We start from the raw sequence: 23182 nt of genomic DNA, 5'->3' as shown, positions 1-23182 counted from the left end.
GTGAAACTTTCAGATTTTCATAAACAGGTTCTTCTTTACTGGAAACTCATTTTCAGTCATAATTTCACACCACACATTACACCTGTGTGGAACAATAGGTACATTCTGATTAATAAAAAATCTATATTTATTGAGGAATGGTGTTCTAAAGACGTGTGGGCCGTGGCCCATTTTATGGACAACGAAGGAAACATTTTACAATATCAGGAGTTCTGTAAAAGATTTCAGTTCCATTGTGATGAGATTAAATATAACCAAATTTTAAAGGCTATTCCAGTCTCTCTTAGGGCTATGGTGAGACAAGATATTATATTCTCTGATATTTCCCCTGGTCTGAAACAACTCTGTATGATGGAGTTGCTTTCTCTGACTATCAATGGAACAATAAATTGTTGCGAAACAAACTACTGCATCACTTCTCTCCTAACTTAATTAGAAGAGAATATATTCTGAAGGACTTTAGTAAAGAAGACATCAAAAAGATCAGAACTAATTTTATATCATTTCCGGTTCCTCCTAAAGCCAAAGAAATTCAATTTAAAATCTTAAATAGAATTTATCCTACTAAGGAATTTTTAAGGACAAAATTTAAAATGGACACTGGGAACTGTGTTTTTTGTGAGACAGAGAGTGAGAACCTGGAACATCTTTTCTTTGACTGCATGATAGTTCAGCAATTTTGGCTTGATTTTAAAATGTGGATCGAATCCAAAGGGATTCAGCTACTTACTCTCACTTTAAAAGAAAGCAAATTTGGGTTAATTAATAAGATTGGAAATAATGAATATGCTATCAATAATTTGATTATATTAGCTAAACATTATGTTCATAAATGTCGCTTTTTCAAATGTAAACCTAATGTGAACCACTGGAAGAATGAGATAAAGTCCTATGCAAAATCATTAAAATATGTAAAAGGGAAAAATGCTGACAAATTTCTTAGTTTCTTAGTTAATTTCAATTTCCTCATATAATGTTTTTTTTTTTGTTTGTTTGATTGTTTTTTTTTCTCTCTTTATCCTTCTTTATTTCTTTTATTTCCATTGTGTTATGAATCACCTTTTGTAACTTTCGATTGTAAGATTTGGTACTTTTTGTTGTGTACTGTTATGGTTAAATAAAGTTTTAAAAAAAATTAATAATAATAATTTTATATATTTATATGTGCAGTACCCCTGGTTAACATTGTTTTGTTCATTTGTTATAAACTTTGAAAAATAAAATAAGCCAGACAGGCTACTGAATCATCATGTATCAGGGTCCTGCCTCATAAATATTTTTTCATGTACTTTGTTTAGAAATTAATATCAACCACCCTAAACCACCACTGAATGCATCTGATCATTAAAATGACATATAATTTAGTTTCTTACTGTTTTATTTGGATATAAAAGAGATATTTTTGCACACATTAAGTGCAAACAGCAACACCAACTTCCTAAAAAGGTAATTTCTCCTAAAAATGAATGTAAAAATATATAAAACAGTACAGTAGCTATGTTTAGAACTACGGATGTATTTTCTTCCATTTATTGTTGATGTTTTTTTTATATTGTCACAGTTCCAACACTCCTCCTTTATCTGGGTTTGGGACTGGGAGAAGTGATCCAAAAGAAACATTCAAGACAGAAAAGATTTGTTTTAGACGTAAAAATTTAAAGGAGTCAGATAGCTGAATTAAAAATCAATGCTTCTCCTGTTTTTTTTTATTTTTAATTTTTAAACAAAGCAATGGCCTCTAATGGTTGGCGTTTTCTCTGCACTTATATTTTTCTTCATTGTCAGCACATAGGTCATCTGTGCTGAGAGGAAACAACAAACGAACGCAGGTATAAAACTTCATCCTGGCTCGCTGCTTGCTCTTTGTTTCTTGCAGTTAAACAAGAGGTTTGCATTTATTGTTTCTGCAGTAGATCATATTGTTCCTCTTCTCTGCAGGGCTGGAAGATGACCAGGAGCTGACCCACAGTGATGTCAGGATTGTGCAGGAGTGGGAGATAAATTGAACAGAAAGTGGAGAAGTTTGAGTACGAACAAGTCAAAGTTTCAAGTTCAAATTTCTTTATTGTCATTTGCATCACATGTGGTACATGAGGTGGAACGAAATTGTGTACTCAAGTTTTTAGAGACCTCAGCCGTCTGTACCACAACAGATTCTTAAAGCCACTTAGAGAGGTCAAGGTCAAGAGCTTCATGTGTTTTTGTAAGATATTCCAGGAAACAGGAGCGGAGTAGGAGAAGGCCCTTTTGCCAAGTTCAGTCCGCACTGAGGGAACACTGCAGGTAATAATGTCCTGAGAGCGCACGCTGTAGCTGCACTCACTCAAACAAATGTAGGAGGATATGTATGAAGGCAGCAGACCAAGAAGTGATTTAAAGATGAAAATATACCAGTGAGAGTCTGCGTGAAGTTAATGATGTCAATTAACCAGTGAATACAGGGTGCAGTGATGGGTACAATAATCACAGCCAGTTATGAATCTTAGTGCACCGTGATAGACAGCATCCAACATCTGCAGGGTGTTTGTAGGAGCGTTCATGTAAATATTGTCACCGTAATCAATGGAGGGAAGGAAAGTCACAGATACAAGGTGTTTCCTAGCATTCAGAGTTAGACAGGATCTGTTTCTGAAAAAGAAACCCAGTTTAACTTTCAGTTTCTTTACCAAGTTTTCCACATGGAGCTTAAAAGAGAGATGTGAGTCGACCAAGATACCCAAATATTTATAGGAATTGACAAACTCAATAGGGACACCATTTCAGGATAAAATCAGAGGAAGAACTGCTGGAACCGACTTCCTGTTTGAAAAAAGCATCCCTTTGGTTTTATCGGAATTTAGGACCAGTTTGAGATGGAATAAATCTGACTGGATGATGTTAAATGCAGATTGCAGAAGCTGGAAAGCCTTATCAACTGTTTTAGCTCGACAATAAACAACTGTGTCATCAGCATAGAAATGAAGGGATGATCTGACCTACATTATGTATGTAGATTGTAAAGAGGGTGGGTCCTAAGAATGAGCCTTGTGGTACACCATTGTTGACTGTTAAATAACTGGAGGAAGTACCATTATGTTGAACACATTGCCTCTGATCTGAAAGATAGTTAGAGAACCAACCAATGGTGTGATCTGAGAAACCGATTTCTGAGAGCTTATGAGACAAGATGTTATGATCCACAGTGTCAAAAGCTTTAGACAGGTCTAAGAAAAGTGCAGCACAGTAATCCTTAGCATCCAATGCTTCAACGATGTCATTAAGAACCTTCAGTGAAGCAGTGGTTGTGCTGTGTTGTTTCCTGAAACTAGATTGATGTGGAGGTAAGATGTTAAATGAGTCCAGGTAATTTTTGATTTGAGAGTTTATCAGTTTTTTTAGAACCTTGGCTAAAATGCAGAGTTTAGAGATTGGTCGATAGTTGTTCAGTGATGTGGGGTCACCTCCCTTCAGCAAAGGAAGAACAAAGGCTGTTTCCCAAGTGTCTGGAATGGAGTTTTGGCTTATTGAGAGATTAAAGATGTGGGTCACAGGGACTGTGATGATATGAGCAGCCAGCCTTAAGAAATAAGGTGGACGTTCATCTGGACCTGCAGATTTTTTAGGATCAAGATCTTTTTAACAGTTTAATAACCTCACTGACTGAGAATGGAGAAAAAGAGAAGGTGTGATTAACTGAGGATTGACTTGTAGGAGGGATTTGATTTGTAGAAGTTTGGTTATTAAGTGAAGTGGCTGATTTTCCATTAGTGACTGTGTCAAATAAAGAACCAGAAGCAACAAAATGTTTGTTGAAACAGTTCAGGATCTCGTGCTTATTTGACACAGGAACAGAGTTAACGAGGTTGTGATGGGAGGTCAGATGATTGGGGGGTGCCTGAGAGAGATTTGATAGTTTTCCAGAATCTGTTGGGGTCATTTAGATTTTTGGAGGTCTGAGATAAGAAATAGTTACGTTTTGCAGCTTTGACAGCAGTTGTGCATTTATTCCTCATCTGTCGAAAACTCAAACCAATCAGTGTCTGAGTCAGATTTTCTTGCTGTGGCCCAAAGATGATCTCTCCTGTGCAGGAGGTCAGCTAGCTCTGGAGTAAACCAGGGGCTGTCTCGTCCCTTTATTCTGAACTGACAAAAAGGAGCAGGTTAGTTCACAAAATAAACTATTATGAAAATAGTTCCAAGCGGAGTTCACAGCGTCAATTAATAAAATAGGATGCCAGTCAAAGTGAGATAGATCCCAGAGGAACGACTGTTCAGAAAACAGAACAGAAAATAATATTTTAACTGTATTTTAAAAGTTTAGTTTTACTTATCAACAGAACCTTCTGGTCACGTTTAAACAATTGTGAATTTAATCAGAGACGCGTGGACACAGAATCCGTTTTAAAAAGCTGCGCTAACCTACGCTCACAAACGCATCTCGGGTGGTCTGTAGCGCGCAAGCGCAACTTTCACGTGACTTTAAACCTCTTTTCTGATTGGTCTATACTGCTCCATCGAGGCATGTGATTGGTTAAGCGCCTTGGCAACAAACCGCCATGTTTTTTCCTACTAGACGACGGGGAAAGGAGATTAGTTTCAGCTTTTACGGACATTCATACACTGTAAATTTCTCCTAAAACATGAGGCGAAGAATATTTACAGCGATACTCATCGTCGACGCAACGCCCGGCTTCCCTGGTGACTTCTAAGGGCTGTTTTAGCGCAGTTTCTGGAGCCACGGGAAATCGTAGGTAAGACTTCAACAAGAAGGCTTTTCATTGGACAACAGAATGGCTGTACAGGCAGTATTACAACACGCCATTAACCCTGGTTGTAAAGCAGAGAAGAGCCCATGTTTTACATGCAACCTCTTGGGTTTATTTAGTAACTGTATGTTTTGCAACACTTACACCTATCGTCCTGCTAGAAAGCGCCTACATTACTCTTGAATCAGATGAAATGCATCTTTATTTTATTTGCACACTCTTCGATGCAATGCATCCTTGTTACATTAAGTTGTAATGTAGTTTTTTTTTTCTTTTTAATGATCATTGGGACATGTGTCACAGCATTTCTGTAAATTATTCCTCCTTTATGTGTTTTAAGCTCGAATGATAAAACATTTTGACACGGTCATAGATACCTTTGGAAAACATGGACAAAAAGGAGGTGTTTGAGGATGAGAACGTGACTGAAGAATTGGACAGCGAGTGCACAGAAATGGACGTGGCCACCCTGAAAAGGATAAGAAACAAAGCTCAAGAGGACAATGTTGAGAGGCCCAAGAAGCCAAGGTAATGTGAGCAATGTAATGAATGAGCCTGGAAATAAAAACTTACATTTGGTCATGTGTTAATTGAGTTTGTGTTTTTTTAATTTTGCCTTAGGTCTGCCTACATGCTGTACTACTTTGATGTCCATCAGGTCATGCAGCTTGGATCCCAAAATATACCACAATCAGAGGTCAACAAAAAAATCAGTGAGAGCTGGAAAAGGCTCAGTGTAGCCGAGAAAAACTTCTATTTTGAGAGAGCCAAGCTGGAGAAGGAGGGTGTAGACACAGTAAGATATTTACTTCTTATATTAATAAAGTTGATCATATTAGCTGGAAAGCCTTAATTTAATTCAAGATGTATGTTACATAAGTTGAGAGTTAAAATGGACATGGTTCCGCATTTTAGAATTTCATTTAACAGCCAGAATATCTGCCTTAATTACAAATTTAACATCACTTTATCACTTTCCATTAAAAGCTTCATAGTATGATATCATAGTTGGTTCTAAAACATGTTTTGTATATACAGTAACAGATGGACATGTTTGCTGTGACAGCTCTCAGTGGTGAAGGATACATCTATAATCAATAACTTTCAGCTATTTTATTTAATTTAGGTTGTTTTTTCTTTTTTAGTATGATGCTGAATGTTCTCTGTGCCTCCAGTAGTGAAAAAATAAAACAGCTTAAAGTGCCTGTGACATGCATTTCCTACAAATATAACAAATAGAATAAAACATTTTAATTTGGCAAAACCTTTTTTGTCACTGAACAGTCATACTTTTTTTGCAGCCAAGTGCATCACAAGTGCATCACAAGTGGGAACAAAGGGGAACGGTTCAGCTTCGCCTTTGGTCGCTTGGCAGACATGTTGAGCTTTTGGCTTTACCTCAGCCTCACAACATTTAAGGAGCAGTGCCCAAAACTAGTGCTCTGCCATCTGATGAGCTAAAGCACATGTGCCAAACTCAAGAGCCGGGGGCCAAATGTGGCCCTCGTTGACATCTTATTTGGCCCTCAAGATAATATGTTAAACGTAAAATACTTTTATCACTTGAATTTTTTTCAATAATCTTTGATTATGATGTCGAAAGTGCGACAGGGAATGTCAAATTAAACTATTTAAACTTTAGTTGAGGAACATGCAACCAAGAAAAGATGTTGGGTATCTAACTTGAGTTCATGTAGATTCTGAAACTGGCCCTTAGTTTAAAAAAGTTGTAATTTTGGCCCCTTTTTGTAAGTGAGTTTGACACCCCTAAATTCTTTGTTACTGTATGTGTTTTTAGGCATTGTAGCAATGCCCAGTTTACATGCAGGCGTTCCTTTCTGTCATCACTTCCTGTTACTGCACATTCACCAATGACATCATTTGAGACCAAATATCTCAACGACTGTTTGTATCAGCGGTGTGAAATTATTAATTTTTGCAATGTGCTTATAATGTTATCCTAGATGTCACAGGCACTTTAAAACTGGTTGTATATTTACATTATGTTACATTACATTAGTCTGTCACAGTTTTTAAGGTCAGAAGAACATGACATTTATATAAGATGTAGCTGATGAAGTTGTTTATTAAAAGAACTCAGAATAAAGTCGTGAATCTGGTGTTATCTTAATATCTTTTAAAATTGAAGCTAAAGATGAAGTTGCATTTAAATAACTCAATGCTGTTAGTTTTTGTTAAATAATGTAAATTAGTTCAAGTAGTTTGTTATGCACGTTTCCTATTTACCTGTTTTTAATAGCCCCATCCTTAAGTTTATACTGCTAGCGGATTTTATGCTCAACTGTTTTTATTTACACGTGTGCACAAAGCTGTATGACACTAATTGAAAGTTAGCATCATACAGCATTTTTACTGTGGTAGTAAATCAGCGTAAGTTTCTTAAGACTGCATCATAGTCTGGCAGGACTTCCAGAGCCCCTTTTGACTGCTGGCAAAATAAAACATCATTTTTAGTTACAGTGTTTCTTTTGGCTAATGTTTAAATGGATAAGCTAACAATGAATTGTCTCAGTAGAAACTTGTCTTTATTTATTGTTGTCTAGAATTCTGTGGCAACAGTTTTCTTCACCGTGTTTTCTCTCAGTCTTCTCTCAGCACCTCCAAACAGCTGCCAGGCTTCCGTAAAATCCTACCCAGAGCCAACTGGTTTCTCCTGCCTAAAAGCATCGTCTCAGGTCAACAGCCCGAGGTGAGCCAAGGACCACTGGCCTTTTCATTTGAAGGAGGCCTGCGCTCAGTTTCCCTCAGCTCACACCGGCTGGTTCGGCTTCTCGGGTGGACTTTTCAGAGCGCCACACTGATGCCGGTGACACGGGGAAGAAAACGGTGGCTTCAGCCTCTTCTTCATCCTAAAGCATAATCTCTCCTAATCTCTCACAGGGCTTGGTGGACTTCACTGTGAACGGTGCAACACTAAAACGAAACGAGGCAAAACCTCCCAAGAGTTGTTCCAACGGGACTGTGGTGCAGCAGAGGCAAGGGGAAGCTGCACAGGTGGTAACCATCTTACCCACACAGGTAAAACTCCCCTGTCTGTATCCTTTTAGCAAATAAAAGTGATTTGTATTCATGAATTTGTTTGTCAAGATTTCAGTAAACTGTAGCCCACCAGTTTAATTTTAAGTCTTTTAATAATTTCTCCCTTAATCCAGAACTTCCTGGAGCCCCAGTCTGTAGCTGGAGATGGATCTTTGCGTCCAATGATGATGATCTCTTTAGGAGTGAAATCGGAAACTGCCAAACCTGCATATAAAATGGTAAACACCCACTTTACTTGCTGAAATGTCATTTCTTAAAGCAATGCTTCTCAATTATTTTTGGTTACGCCCCCGCTAGGAAGAAGTAAACATTTCGCGCTCCCCCAACTCTCTGCCGTGACTGTAAATAGTATACTTTGTCTATAAAATTGTTTTAAGTACACCTCTACATAACATTGTATCCTTATTAACATTAAATTACAAAAAGATAGAAATATAGATCAACTTACAACAAAGATTATTAACATTGTTTTATAGTCTGTAACAGAAAAGGCTTAAAGTGCATCAATTTGCCTGAAATTTAAAAATATATATCCTTATTTAAACTGTAAACATTTTTGACCATTTGATACTGAACAATCAAATAATTAAATGCAATCAATAAATAATAAATTCAAATTGATCAGCAACATTTTAAGTCAGGAGTGTTAAATACAACACTTTGACCTACAAAACAAAAATGAATAAAACAATTTGTGCGGTTTTATTTTTGTTAGTTTTTTTTTTTTAAATCAAAATGAGGAAGTCAAGATTAATGGCTACAATGAGCACATTTTGCAGTGCACAGCTTTTTGAAGCGCAGTTTGAAACATGATCCTGCAGCTCTCAGGTCCTGCTCGGTGTTTAGCTGGACCTGGACCTGGACCTGGACCTGGACCTGGACCTGGTCTTCAGAGCAGCAGAGAAGTTGCAAAGAGCACAAGAGCGAGCGGGCTGGGTGTGTGTCTGTGTGGGTCCAGGGGAACAGGCTCACAAGAAGAACCTGACAACTTGTTTAATGACATAAAATATATTCTGTTAGCAAAGAATAGACATAGAATAGACCTAACATTTGTTAAACATACGTTTTTCCAACAAATAAAAAAAACATGAAAACTGTACTTTGACAATCGATAAAACTAAAAAATGTTGTCAATGTGAAAGAGGAACGAGGGGGCAGGTGTCCTCTCGCTTTGAGTTTATACTCTTTGTTGCTGCATGTTGTGGGTGAAATGCGTCCAGTGCGGAGGACTTGTTAGCAAAGAATAGAGTCCTAACATTTATTAAACATTACTTCTGTATTTAAAAACATCAAAATTGTGCTTTGACAAACTAAAAAACAATCAAAAAAATGTTAAAATGAAAGAGGAAGAGGGGCAGGTAAGGCGTGATGCGGGTGACAAACGTCACCAGCTGCTCAGCAGCAGAGGGAAGCGACACAGTTCAAGCATGGCTCCCCAAACAACAAGACAGACATGTTTGTTCATAACTTTATTATTATTAAGACTGAGAGTTGACAGGTTTTAGCAAACAGTTGCCGAACGCACCCTGACAAAATGAGAATGGTGAAAAAAGAGAAGAAAAAAAAACCTACTCCCTGCCGCAAAATGTTCCTCGGGGTCTCATGCGCCCCCCTGGCATTGCTCCGGCCCCCCCCAGGGGGGTGCGCCCCACTACTTGAGAAGGACTGTCTTAAAGCAACAGTTTAGTTTAGGTTTATATGATAAGAAAAGCACAGAAAACAATCTTGTACATTAAAACATTACCACAGTTTCTTTGTAAATGGTAATTCAATTCAATTCATACACCGATGAGACACACATCAGAGGCAACAAGGGGTTCAGTGTCTTGCCCAGGGACACTTCGGCATCTGACTGCTGGTGGATTCGAACCCCCAACTTTTGCATTGGAGGACGACTGCTCTAACCACTCAGCCACAACTGCCTCTTTGTTCAGAGGTTGTGTTGCAAAAGGTTAATTTTCAAACTTAATCCTTGATTGGGCTTTTAAAAAGTAAAATCGGCAATAAAACTGAAGATCACACACACAGACACAGGAACCGTCCAATTAAGTTGGTACAAAAAACAGAGAAGCAGGAGCTTATAATATAAAGGAATGGGACATTGCCATTATACAGCTGTATTGGTTGGAGTCCATCAGTGTTCACAGAATAGTGTTAAAAATCAAAACTAGAAGAAATAAAAGGAGATTAAGGGATTTTTCTTTCTTTTTTTTTCTGCAGTCTTTGAAGACGTATACAAGGAGAGGTCGTGGGAGGTGTCTCAGTCCTGGCTGTTCATATGTGTATGTCACCCGTCACAAACCAGCTACATGTCCTGAATGCGGGAGCCACTTGGGTGGAAAATGGAGCCCATCTGTAAGTGAGGAACAAAATCTGTCAACTTGCATTCAGTTGTATGTGCAACCCAAGCCAGTTACATTTAGCTGTATTTATATGTTCTGTCAGGCGCAAAGGAGTCAAGGGAAAGAGGCTGTTTCCAAGCAGTTGTCACAGGAAGCTCACGTGGAGCAGACAGAAAGCCTTCAAATCACCTCGCCTGCTCAAGAGGCGGATGCTGATGTCAGTGAAGCAAACACTAGATGGAGCAAACAGGAAGGGAGAGCGCAGCGTTGTGTGAAAAAGAAACATGCAGTTGGAACGCCACCAGAGTGCAGCAGCAGGACACAACATCAAGCAAAGTACCGGTAGGTGCCTCTGCACACGTCTCACAACTACTGTACAGAAATATGCCCGTGTGCTCTGAAGTTTAGTTTTAAATGATCTGTTTGACTGATGTTTGAGTTGGATCTCTGTTGGTTTAATCATTGAAAGTAGGGAGTTTTCCACTCCTTCCACTAATTGAATGATTGAGTGAGCTTATAATGCTTACCATTTATTATATCTCTGTTTATTTCAAAGACACAGTATAAAAAGGCAGATCAAATACCTAGTCTCTGGACAGTGCAGCTGTTTATTGCAAATTGGGTTTGACCAAACTTATTTTTTCTGCATCGTTAATTGCGTTGTTCACAGTCAGAGCAGGAGCTCTGCCGTTGTGCAGAAGAGGCCTGTCAGACCCATTCTTCCTGCCCTCAATAATACAGGTATCATTAAACATAAAACATGCACAATATGATCGTTAACAGGAAAAGAAGCTGTTTCTTTGCGTTCCAGTATAATTCTTGGTGTTTGTGTTTTAGGTGGTGCTATTTTTCAGATCATAACTGTTCCACCGGACAAAGACAAACTTCAGGGTGTCAGCAACGTCGAGTCCTCCACAGGTATTGTTGTTTTATTACATTTAATCATTCACTTCATGGTGTGACTGCAGCACTCGCCATGTTCTGTTTGATGAATGCTCGTGGCTCGTCAGGAAATCATATGTCCACGTGCACTTTCTGAGGTCTTAGCTCCACTTGATGAGGCTGTTTTTCTAACTGCAGTGACTCAAGAAAGTTTCTCAGGTCTCAAGCCCAGCACTTTAAAGCAGCTTGGTCAAAAGGTCCCCACAGCCACAGACAGCCAGGTTAACCCATGAACACGAACAGTAAAACATCCAAGACAGATAAATGTGTGATTAAGTCCAGTTACTGACTCGCTGAATGTCTCTCTGTAGGACTCTTCAGGCCGGCGTGTGTCGTCAGTGACTGATGGAGGAGTGAATCTTGTGTCAGTCGTGCCTTTCAAACAACAAACAGCTTCCAGCTTTGTCAGTAACAAGCAGCATTCAACATCTGTCCTTATTTTGTTATTATGAATGCCTAACTAAAAAGTGATTTTAGTTACTGTACGCCACTTGTTTTTTTTTTGGTAAGAATTTGATGAATTCCTGTCTTGTATTAGGACTTGGGACTGTCCACGGGACGAGGCAGAGGTCGCTGCAAGAACCCGTCCTGCGACTATGTTTATAAGAACAGACACAAACCAGCTGTTTGCCCAAAATGTGGCAACGAGCTGACCCAAAAGAATAAAGCTGCAAAAGTAAGACAAACCATACTTCCTTCCTTGAGCATGTAAACAATTATTAAAGCTATTTATATAATGTTCATAACATGTTCTAGAATTGTGCCGCTCAGGGTGGCTGCATGTTGGAGTAGCTCTGTTACATTCATTCAAAGTTATTGCTTTTGAAAACTTTAATTCCTCTTTTTTCTGGATGTAAATCGCTCTTTTCGAATAATTTTTTCCTCTGGTATCGGATGATGTGCAGCTGGAAGGAATTTTACTGAAACCTTTTTACTTGAGGGCATTTGTTATTATGCATAACTATGGCAACAAGGTGGTTTTTTTTTTAACAACCAGCTGATTAACATCTCAAAAGCTCAATAATAGCTACAGCCCCAAATCCCAGATGAGTTGAAAAGGAGGCGCCGTGGACGAATCCCCGTCAGCCTGGTGGCGTTGCTCGAGTACATGACCGCCGAGATCCTGGAGCTGGTGGGGAACTCGGCTCGTGACAACTGGAGGACCAGGATCATCCCCCAGAACCTTCAGCTGTCTGTCTGTGGTGATGAGGAGCTCAGCAGACTGCTGGGAGGAGTGACCATTGCTCAGGGAGGAATTCTACTCCGTATTCAGGCAGTCCTGCTGCCCAGGAGGACCAAGAGGTCCGCCGGATCTGACAGCAAGCTGGATCCAGGTGGACGGATCAGTATCTGGGGCCAGATTATTCAGATTTGCTGCAGGAGATCCTTCCTGCCCACATCTATAACAACTCTTGAATGAAACCAGGATGAGCTACGACAACACTTAATTTCTCTTGGGGATTAATAAAGTATTTTTGAATTGAATTGAATAAAAACGTTGCCTGATTTATGTGCATAAAACTGTACTTGTTTGTGTTTTTCTGTTTTTTCAGTCTGAGACTCTGCTGGATCCACATCAAGACCTGAGTCCTGCTCAGAGGGACATCCAGCGCCAAAGTACGGTGCAGCTGCTTCGCAGCTCCGTGCAGATCCCTGAGAGTGAGGCTGAGCTGCAGGAAACACTGACTCTCATCCAGGAGCTCAACAGTCTGCAAATTATCTTTGTTCAAACGAGCGAGCAGGAGCAGGAAAACTGCGCCGAAATGGAGACGGTGGTTGAGTCGGGGTGGCCTCGGTGCTACGAATCAGAAGCGACTCACTGCAGTCTGTGTTGCTACCCTCTGTTCAAAGGGGAGCAGAGGTGAGAAGACTTGTTGGGTCTTAATGGAAGACTTCAGCTCCCTCTCTTGGCATTTTGTCCGTCTTGCTGCTGTTGTTTTTATGTCGTTACTCGTTTGAATGTTCTTGTTGTGTTCCTTTGTTGGTGACTGCGTGTTCATGTGTGTGTTCAGTTCTGTTGCAGGACAGGAGGACTGCTGGCTGCTCACTGAGACGCTGATGCAGACTGCCACGCTTCAGCTCAAAGTGTGTCTCAATGTTCAGTGTTTGGCCCTGCACAGCTTCACCAACCTGCATCCAGGTAAACACACGCCTAAAGAAAACAGCTAGCTCAAGTCAAGCAGATAGTCTTCACTTTATAACTATTTTATATATAAAAATCCAGCGTGGGGATTTTTAACAGTGAATTATGTTTTATACACTGGATATAATCTATAGAGGTTCATTTGTTAATGTCCCAACATTTTCCTTCAAGACTCATTTACAGACATGTTTTATTATATGTTTGTATCTGAATTATTGATAAGTAAGTTTCTTGTAAGTTTTGGGAGTGGTGGCGCAGAGGTTAGAGAAGGTGGGCCTGTGATTGGAAGGTTGCCAGTTCAACTCCCCAGACCAACAACATCAAAATGTAGGTGGAAAAGCTGAAACACCTACACCTGCCTCCACCCTCATTTGCCCACCTTGTGCCCTTGAGCAAGGCCTTTAACCCCCCCCCCCCCCCCCCCCCCCCCCCCCCCCCCCCTATCCCCCCATCTCGCCCTTTCCCCCCCCCCCCCCCCCCCCCCACCATTTGCTCCCAAACAGGTCTCTTGAAAATGAGTCCTCATGACTCAATGAGACTACCTGTATAAATAAAGGTTAAATAAAAAAAAAAAGTGTTTAATCTAGCACGTCACTATTTCTTTGGGACACATTTTGGTTTAAGAACGTATAAATATTAGTCCTGCACCTTGACTACCTTACCTGTCAAACTCAGTTTCACTTCTCTTTGCTTACTTTTAAAAACCTTAAAATGGATTTTATTTGTAGCTTTAATTTTTCATTTTATTTATTGGAACACCCACCCCCCCCCACACACACACACTATTTTCTTCACCAAATATTTATGCAATGCTCCGTCATCCTAATCCTAATGAGGACGTTTTCTGTCTCTGAAGGCAGCTAATGTGTCTATAAACATTAGTGGCTTCCTGTCTATCCACACAAATGGGGGAGTGGTGGCATAGAGGTTAGAGAAGATGGGCCTGTGATCAGAAAGTCGCAAGTTCAACTCCCAGTACCGTCAACATCAAAATGTGGGTGGAAAAGGGGAAACACCCACACCTGCCTCCACCCTCATTTGCCCCACTCTGGGCCCCAGAGAAAGGCCCTTAACCCCCACCTTCTGCTCCCAAAAAACAGGTTTCTCTTGAAAATGAGTTCTCGTGAGACTGCCTGTATAAATAAAGGTTAAATGAAAATAAAATGAAAAAGTCTATTTGTCCCATTTTTATGAATCCAGAGATTTTAAGTAATTGGATTTCTTATAATTTGTCACAAACATTTTGTAATATAAAGTTATAATTCTTGTAAGCCTTTTTTCTATCCTCACACATCCAGGTTTTTACCTTCATTTGTATGGCTGATTAGATTCCATCAAATATTCTAATATAACTATTCTAATAAAACTCATCTAATTACTTATGTAAGTGGAAGTACCCAGTGGTGTTTTGGTCTATGCTTGTTTGGGAAAAAAATTGCATTGAAAAGTTAAAAATTGGAAGTTTTAATGACAAGTTTACGCCTGTGTCTTTGCCTGAAGGGATTAAAAATAGTGTTGGAATATTACAATGAGTGAAGTGGATTGGTCTGATTGCTGTTGTTTCTTCAGGTTTATTCAACATCGGGAACAGACTGTTGGTAAGCATCGACTTGTTCTTCAAGATCCGGGCCAACATCAAAATGGGTCAGTCCCCCTCCCAAGCTGCCAGGTCTGTTTTCGATCAGATTCCGAGTCATCCAATCCATACTCTCAGTCCTGAAGAATCCTGTCAGATTCAGGAGCTTCTCCTGAGTGGCTACTGGGCCTTTGAGTGTCTGACAGTTCGGGATTACAACGATATGATCTGCGGCATTTGTGGAATTGCTCCAAAACTTGAGATTGCCCAGAGGTACACAAACAACGTCCTGGAGCTCAAGAATGTGGAGGTGACAGAATATTGAGGACATTTCAGTTATTTATGTAAAATTTAAATTCTTCAGTAGGTCTGTCACAATAAACAAATAAATCAATTAATCGCATGATAAATGACAATTATCAAACTCATTCTCATTTATCGGCTTTATCGTTTCTTCGTGTCTCTCTCTTTCTACTGAAGACACTGGATGATAAAGGGCTCAACTCCGGTGCTCTTCACTGACCCTTCCCTTTCTTTTTTCTCTTTTCTTTAAAATCTGTTTTAACCGTCTAAAATCGCGTTTTTGGATCGTTAAAAGCAGCTAAGCCAAGAAGCTAAGCTACGAGCTAAGCTAACAGGCCGACCTCAGGGAAAAAAAAAACTGTCTTGTCAAAACTCTAAAATTCACAGTTGAAACCTGTGCTTTCGTGTAAAAATTGTTTTTCTCTGCAAAAAGAAGTTGAGAACTTGTTTACTGATTTTTTTTATTTAAAGCTTTGTTTGACAAATGCTATGCTAAAGAGCTCAAACCACACCGAGCGTCCGACATTTTGAGAACAGAAATAAAGGAGACAGCCCATGTCATGTTAAGGGGCCTCCCTCCCATTTGTCTTAAAGAAACACGCTGCTCACTCCCTCACTATCCATCCTTCAGTTCAAACGGTCTTGTACTGCCATCCAGTGGTCAAAAAAGGTACTACACATAAAATTAACACATTTCTTCTTAAATTTGACAATAATTAATAATTATTGTCAAATTTCAAACAATATTATCGTTTATCACAATAATTTCTGAGACAATTAATCGGCCAGCAAAAATTGTTATCGTGACAGGCCTATTCTTCAGTAGCTGTGTAGCAGATTTGACACAAGTGCATCTCTCTGCAGTTTACATGGCCCGAGTGCTCAGTGCCAGATGAGGTCCACGTGGATGACTTCTGGCTGACCATGGAGAGTGAAGCCATTGAGCAAGCGGTTTTCCCTGCTGACATCCCCATAACGCGAGTCGACGCTTCGATCATTGCTCCTTTTACTCCACCTTTGATGAGGAGCTCCACTGTTATCAACACAGAGAAGGACAAGGTTCTGCCACACATACAGCAACCCTCAGGTGCAGAAGTCTTAGAAAACAATTGATCGTTTACCTCCTTCAACTGTTTCAGACCTGACTAATGCTAGTTTTTTTTATTTTTTTTATTATCTTTTATTTGTTTTGTTCTGTGTTTCAGGAGATCCGTCAGTTTTGGTCCGTCTAATTCACAGCAGTCAGCTGAGAATAGACGAGCTTGAAGAGCTGACTGAGGATGATCTGAAAATGATGCTCGACCACTGTGGGGCAAACGTCACTCAAGGCTCCACCAAGGTGTGTTTTCATGTGTGTGAGGGATGAAAGAAAACATGTCGTTAGACAAGATGGTTCCACCTCATGTACCACATGTGATGCGAATGACAATAAAGAACGTTGAACCTTAACATTTTAGCTTCAATTAGTGGATTAAATATGACAGCTGAAAATAGTGCGACAGTAATGATTATTGTGGACACGAAACATGCAATGAATTGTTAGTATTATAACTAAACAGACAGACAAAATAAAAACTGTTTGTCTTGATTACTAACGTGTCTTACTGGTGTTTATTTAGGCAACGATTGGCACAGCAGTGAGTTTAAAGTTTTTTTGTTTTTTTTTCCCCAACAGGTTGCTTTGCATGTTATTTTCAAGTTATTAAACATGATTTTCTTAATTTTGACTTCATATTCAGGTTTGTTTTTATCTCTCCTTGTTCTGTTTTTAAATCTGTGGTGGGTATTTGATGAAGGGAATCTTTCTATCTCCTGTTAGAACGAGCTGCTGTCCTCTCTGGTCAACCTGTACACACATGTTCGTAGTGGTCTATCGACAGCCCCTCAACCCCCAACAAACCTCACTGCTGGCAAGCTGTCCAAAGTCTGCCCCCACCAGGTAAAAACAGCAGCCTGCTCAGTATTTAACTTGTTGTCTGAGTTATAAATGTTCATGTTTTCAGATGCCTGTCACTGCTGAAAGCTGTTTGTTAACTCCACAGATAATAGTAAGACATCAGTTGCCATCTTACAGGAGCCTTGTTGTATGATTGACACCCTTATTTCACCTCTGATGGTGTTTTTATTCATTCAACCTTTATTTATACAGGTTAGTCTCATTGAGCCTCGATGACTTATAAAGAACACAGATGAGGTACAGACAATAATAGACAGTCATATAGAAGCATATAAAATGAAAATTATATAAAAGAAATGACATTAAAACAAAACAAAAACAGTTACACTATGAAGCGATATAAAATACTAAAAACAGAAACATGTCTGCGTTGGTTTTTGTCATGAACTTAACATTAAAGTCCCTTAGACAACTTCGACAACTTCAGTTCCTGCTGCAAGGTGTTACAGGTTACAGGAGTGGAGTAAGAAAAGGCCCTTTTGCCAAATTTGGTCTGCATTAGGGATGCACCGATCCACTTTTTCCGATACCGATGTCTGATATTTGTTATCGGCCGATACCGATCTGATACAGAAAAACTGTGCTGAATTTCGTTCAACAAACTCGGCGTGCTCTTTAGGGTGAAATCTCTGGAGATGCTTGATTCAGTTGGTAGTGTTATAACTGGAAGTTTTAGTGACATCCCCTGGAACTGTCACTGTGCACGTATTGCACGTAGCTGTCGAATGTGTTGGCTGAGGTAGTGTGAAATAGTTCCAGATGGCTGATCCTTTCGCTCGCTCCATTTTGAAAACGATCTGTGCAGCGAGTTCGCTAGTGCGTGACGTCACTCAAAGCACAAAGCATAGAATTAGAGTGAATAGATCTGCCCAGTCATGGATCGGTCACGTTGTCACCGATACCCGATTCAGGTTTGTTTTTGTTTTTTTATTTTTCCCCGATATCGGGACCGATACCGATATTGGTATCGGATCGGTGCATCTCGAGTCCGCACTGGGGGAACACTGCAGATAATGATGTCCTGAGAGCGCACGCTGTAGCTGCACTGACGACGGGACATGTAGGAGGAGATGTATGAAGGCAAAAGACCAAGAAGTGATTTGAAGATGAAAATGTACCAGTGAGAGTTTGCATGAAGTTATTGATGACCAGTTAACCAGTGAATACAGAGTGCAGTGGTGAGTATGATAGTTACAGCCAGTTATGAGTCTTAGCGCACTGTGATAGACAGCGTCCAACAGGGTGCTTGTAGGAGCGTTCTTGTAAATAGGTCACCGTAGAAATGTAATGATGCATCAGGGATGGTCTGACCTACAGTACATTATTTATATAGATTGTGAAGAGGGTGGGTCCTAAGACTGAGCCTAGTGGTACACCACTGTTGACAGATAGCTGGAAGAAGTACCATTATGTTGAACATATCTGAGAGATAGTTAGTGAACCAACCAATAGTGTGATCTGAAAAACCAGTTTCTAAGGACTTATGACATAAGATGTCATGGTCCACAGTGTCAAAAGCTTTAGACAGGTCTAAGTAAAGTGCAGTAGAGTAGTCCTTAGCATCAACCTTGGTGGTTCCATTTCAAGGAGGAGCATCACAGTATCCTAGTCTTAGCTTTAGCAGAAACAACTATGACTCAGTTGTGTCAAACAGATACATTCACTGTACTGAGTTGCACCACATCATTATGGCAGTGTAACAATTTAAAGCATCTAATTAAACTATTGTTTTTTTTCAGTTTCTTTATGCTTAATAAAATAAGAACTGAAACCCAAATGTCTTCTGTGTGTTTGAAAGCATTACCTTTTCTCCCATGTGTCTCCAGGTGGTGTGTTCCTCTAAGTGTTTAGTAAGAGGAGAGACTGCTCGGGACCACGTTGATCTGCTACTATCTTCTCATTACTGGCCTCCAGTCTACATCTGTGACTGCCCCCGTCAGGTGGCTCTTTGCACTGACCTGCAGTATCCAGAACTGGCAACCCAGATGTGGGGCAGGAACCAAGGCTGCTTCTCTGACCCCTTCGAAAATCCGGAGGTTGGTGGTTCCATGAAATTTGCATATCCATAAAATTTTTTAGTTATCATCTTTTCAATAAATGCTTGTTAAAAAGATTTGTTTAAAGTTCAGACTGAGGAAGTCTTTCGGATGAAAGACAAAACGTTTCTACAATTTTTGTTTTTTGAAATTGTCCAGAGGACCTGACTTAACTTTTTTAATTGTTTTTATCTGGATTATTGAACATACATCAGGATACTTTTAGTTTAAGTTAATATCACTCACAGCCTTTATTTATCTTGCCAAATGATTTTATTAGAAAACCACATAATTTGGATTTAGTTTTAACCATGATTTATTCAGTGTTTATGTCTGTGAGCTTTATTCTTGCTTGCTTATAGTAGGTCTATTTTTGTGCCCCGTCACAGAGCAAAGAGGGGGGAATTGGAAATACCCTCTGTCTGTGCATGTTGTGAGCATGATAACCGGAAAAATAAGTGAGTTACTGACTTCATTTTGGTGCGAGGCTGCATCTAAGCACAAGAAAGGCCCCCATTGAAAATTGGGTTGCCATGTCAAAATCCAAGATGGCTACTGCCATGGATGTAAACCAGCCACTTGGTCATTTGAGGAAACTATGCCATCTATTTTTTATATTGCTTAAAATTATAGTTTCCTTGAATGATTGTGGTGGTCGGTGGAGTGGCCGAAGATTCATCTATGGTGGCTAAGGCCACCTTTTGGCTCCGCCTTTGCACCTGTTGGTAGATCAAATTGATCCGTCCGCTCACCACGATCCGTCACTCTGCGCTGCCTCGGACAAGAAAAAAAACCTTTCTTCTTCTCCACGGTGTAACTAGGCCTGTCATGATAACAAATTTTGCTGTGCAATTAATTCTCAGAAGTTATTGCGATAAATGATAATATTGTTGGAAATTTGACAATAATTAGTAATTATTGTCAAACTTAAGAAGAAATGTTTAATTTGTTTTGCATGTAGTATCCTTTTTCAACCACCAGATGGCAGTGTAAGACTGTTTGAACTGAAGGATGGATAGTGAGGGAGCGAGCAGTGTGTCCCTTTAAGAAAAATGGGAGGGAGGCCCCTTGACGTGACATGGGCTGGCTCTCTTTGCTTCTCAAAATAGCGGATTCTCCGTGTGGTTTGAGCTCTTTAGCATAGCATTTTTCACACAAAACTTTTAATAAAAAATCAGTAAAGTTCTCAGCTTCTTTTTGCAGAGAAAACCAACTTTTTACACGAAGGCACGAGTTTCAACCGTGGATTTTGGAGCTTCAGCAAGACTTGGTTTTTTCCTCCGAGGTTGGCTTGTTAGCTTAGCTTCTCAGCCTAGCTGCTTTTATTGATACAAAAACGCTATTTTGGACGGTTAAAACAGATTTTAAAGAGAAAGGGAGGGGTCAGTGAAGAGCTCTGGAGTTAGAGCCGTGTCTTCAGTAGAAAGAGAGAGACACGAAGAAATGATAAAGCCGATAAATGAAAATGAGGTCGATAAATTTAATTTGTCATGCGATTGATTTATTGTTTATCGCGACAGTCCTAAGAGTAACTCCTACCCACTTGAATAGAGTGCACCAAAACATTAAGGTTCACTTGCATTCCCTGTTCAATTCCAGTCCAGAAAAACACTCATCTTGAAAACTACATTCACTATTCAAATTCATCAGTGATGGAGGACATCGTCGTACAGCTTGTAAAAAGAAAAAAGACAAAATTCAATTCTTTGTGGGAAAGACTCCCAGTTCTTCTACTCAGATTTTCTGTTTCAGGTGGTATCCTGTCCTGAACTACAAGACGTGTACAACGCTGACCTGTCTTCTGTGGCAGACAACCTGCAGACTCACCCCATCACCAGATCTTGTTCTCGGTGGCTGCTTCATCCACCAGGAGCTTCCTCGGCGTCTCCTCCTTCAGAGCATCACTCCATGAACCTCTGCAGAGACCTGGAGCCGTACGTCAGTCTGGTAGCAGAGCTGATCTCGGAGAAAGAAGAGGAGGATCAGACACACGGACAACTGACGGAACAGACGGAAACGCCAGAGAACGACGCCGGGGAAAAATCCGAGCACTGTTTATCAGTGCGCCACATAAGAGAACAACCCGTGACTTTCAGCAACGCAGCTTATTACTACCTGTACAATCGACTGGTCGATTTCCTCACTAGCAGAGACATTGTAAACCAGCAGATCAGCTATGTTGTAAAGGCCTGCCAACCTGGGGAGGTGGCCATCAGGGATGCTTTGTACAGACTCGGAGTGGCACACATCAACGCTGAGTAAGAGGACAGTGAAGGACAAACAGAGGAGTTCTACACAGACATGGCTGTGGTTAAATAAAGAACAAAGTCCGATGCATCAGCTGGTAAGCCGTGAAGATGACGGCGTAAACAAAGACGTACGTGCTAGCAGAAGGAATTCTGAACATTTAAATGGTGCTCATTAACCTCCACATCAATGAAGAAGAAGAATACAGAACTTTAATATGCACACTGATTAAAAGTTTTACATGAGAGGATGTTGGTCAAAGTGGACACGAACGTAGCCAGTGTGATAAAACCTGCAGTGGTTAGTAAACGGAACAACTGTTCAGTATTTTGCAGGATGCAATTTAAACCATGAAGCAATTTTCAAACATATATTTAGTAACTAATCACCAGTGGTGCTCAAATGTTTGTGAACCCTTTAGTATTTTCTATATTTCTGTATAAATATATTCATCTGTTATTATTATATATTCAAATATGATATATATTTCTATATATGACCTAAAACAGGGTTATTCAACTGGTGGCCCGCAGGCCACTTCTGGCCAACCAATGGGGGGTTGAGTTTGGGTTTTGGGTCCTGTTTGTTGCATTTATCGTTCAATGCAATAAAACATATTTTAAAAGGTAACCAATCATTGTAATACTTGGTTACCCAGTAATTTGCATAATGACTTTAATTGCTGGATGTCCTCCTGCCACTGAGCAGCTTCAATTCTGGGACGTTGGTGGTTTCTTCACAATAACTGCCTTGTCTTGCTGTATGACGCACCTTCTCTTCAGATTCAGGACAGATGTTCTGACATTTTCCTTTAGAATTCTCTGATATAATTCAGAACTTTTTGTTCCATCAATGATGGCAAACTGTCTTGACCCAGATGCAGCAAAACAGGTCCAAACCATGATACTACCACCACCATGTTTCACAGATGGTATAAGGTTCTTATGTAGGAATGCAGCGTTTTACTTTCTCCAAACTGAACACTTTTCATTTTAACCAAATAATTATATATAGATATATAATAAAACATTCTTGTCCACGTGCTCTTTATCAAACTGCAGACGAGCAGCAATGTTCTTTATGGAGATCAGTGTCTTCCTCCTTCAACCCTGTCATGCACACATTGTTCTCCTGATGGTGGACTCATGAACATGAACATTAGTCGATGTGAGAGAGACCTTTAGTTGTTAAGAAGTTACCCATGGTCCTTTGTGACCTCGCTGGCTATTCCACACCTTGTAGTGATCTTTGTTGGTCCACCACTTCTGGGGAGGGTAACAATGGTCTTGAATTTCCTCCATTTGTTCACAATCTGTCTGGATTGGTGGAGTCCAAACTCCTTACAGATATTTTTGTAACCTTTTCCATCCTGATGAGCATCAACAGCTTTGTTTCTGAGCTCCTCAGAAACCTCCTTTGTTCGTGTCATGATCCCCTTCCACAAACATGTTGTGAAGAGCAGACTTGGGTTCTTTAAATCAAACGTTGTCCACTCACACCTGATCATCATCCCATTGATTGAAAACACCTGACTCTTAATTTCACATTCAAATTAACTGCTAATCCTAGAGGTTCACATACTTTTACCACTCACAAATATGTAATCCTGGATCATTTTCCTCAATAAATAAATAAATGACCAAGTAAAATATTCTTGTTTCATTTGTTTAACTGGGCTCTCTTTGTCTTAGGACTTGTGTGAAAATCTGATGATGTTTTAGGTCATATTTATGCAGAAATATAGAAAATTCTAAAGGCTTCACAAACATTTAAATACCACTGTATGAACATAAGTTTTAAATTTGTCTTTTAGTCAGACTAAAGGAACGTA

At 39.9% G+C, this 23182-nt stretch overlaps 1 protein-coding gene across 1 annotated transcript; it reads left to right on the top strand.

The window, feature by feature from the left end:
* The first annotated feature begins 4556 nt into the window (after positions 1-4556).
* On the top strand, positions 4557-21570 carry hmgxb3 (HMG box domain containing 3). Its single transcript, XM_037675623.1, is given in 21 exon segments — positions 4557-4730; positions 5119-5273; positions 5367-5541; positions 7351-7507; positions 7510-7784; positions 7919-8023; positions 10026-10160; positions 10251-10489; positions 10818-10888; positions 10985-11065; positions 11228-11310; positions 11401-11493; positions 11628-11765; positions 12643-12950; positions 13102-13229; positions 14802-15118; positions 15976-16198; positions 16317-16450; positions 16931-17050; positions 18895-19104; positions 20857-21570. Coding segments are annotated over 20 exon segments (3642 nt in total). The 5' UTR covers positions 4557-4730; positions 5119-5133; the 3' UTR covers positions 21367-21570.
* Positions 21571-23182: the final 1612 nt, after the last annotated feature.

This window comes from Nematolebias whitei, chromosome 4 (assembly GCF_014905685.2).
Source record: "Nematolebias whitei isolate Nwh7 chromosome 4, NemWhi1, whole genome shotgun sequence".
NCBI classification, from domain to species: domain Eukaryota; kingdom Metazoa; phylum Chordata; class Actinopteri; order Cyprinodontiformes; family Rivulidae; genus Nematolebias; species Nematolebias whitei.
The sequence above is the reverse complement of the archived record's forward strand: the minus strand, read 5'-3'. Positions and strand labels throughout refer to the sequence as shown.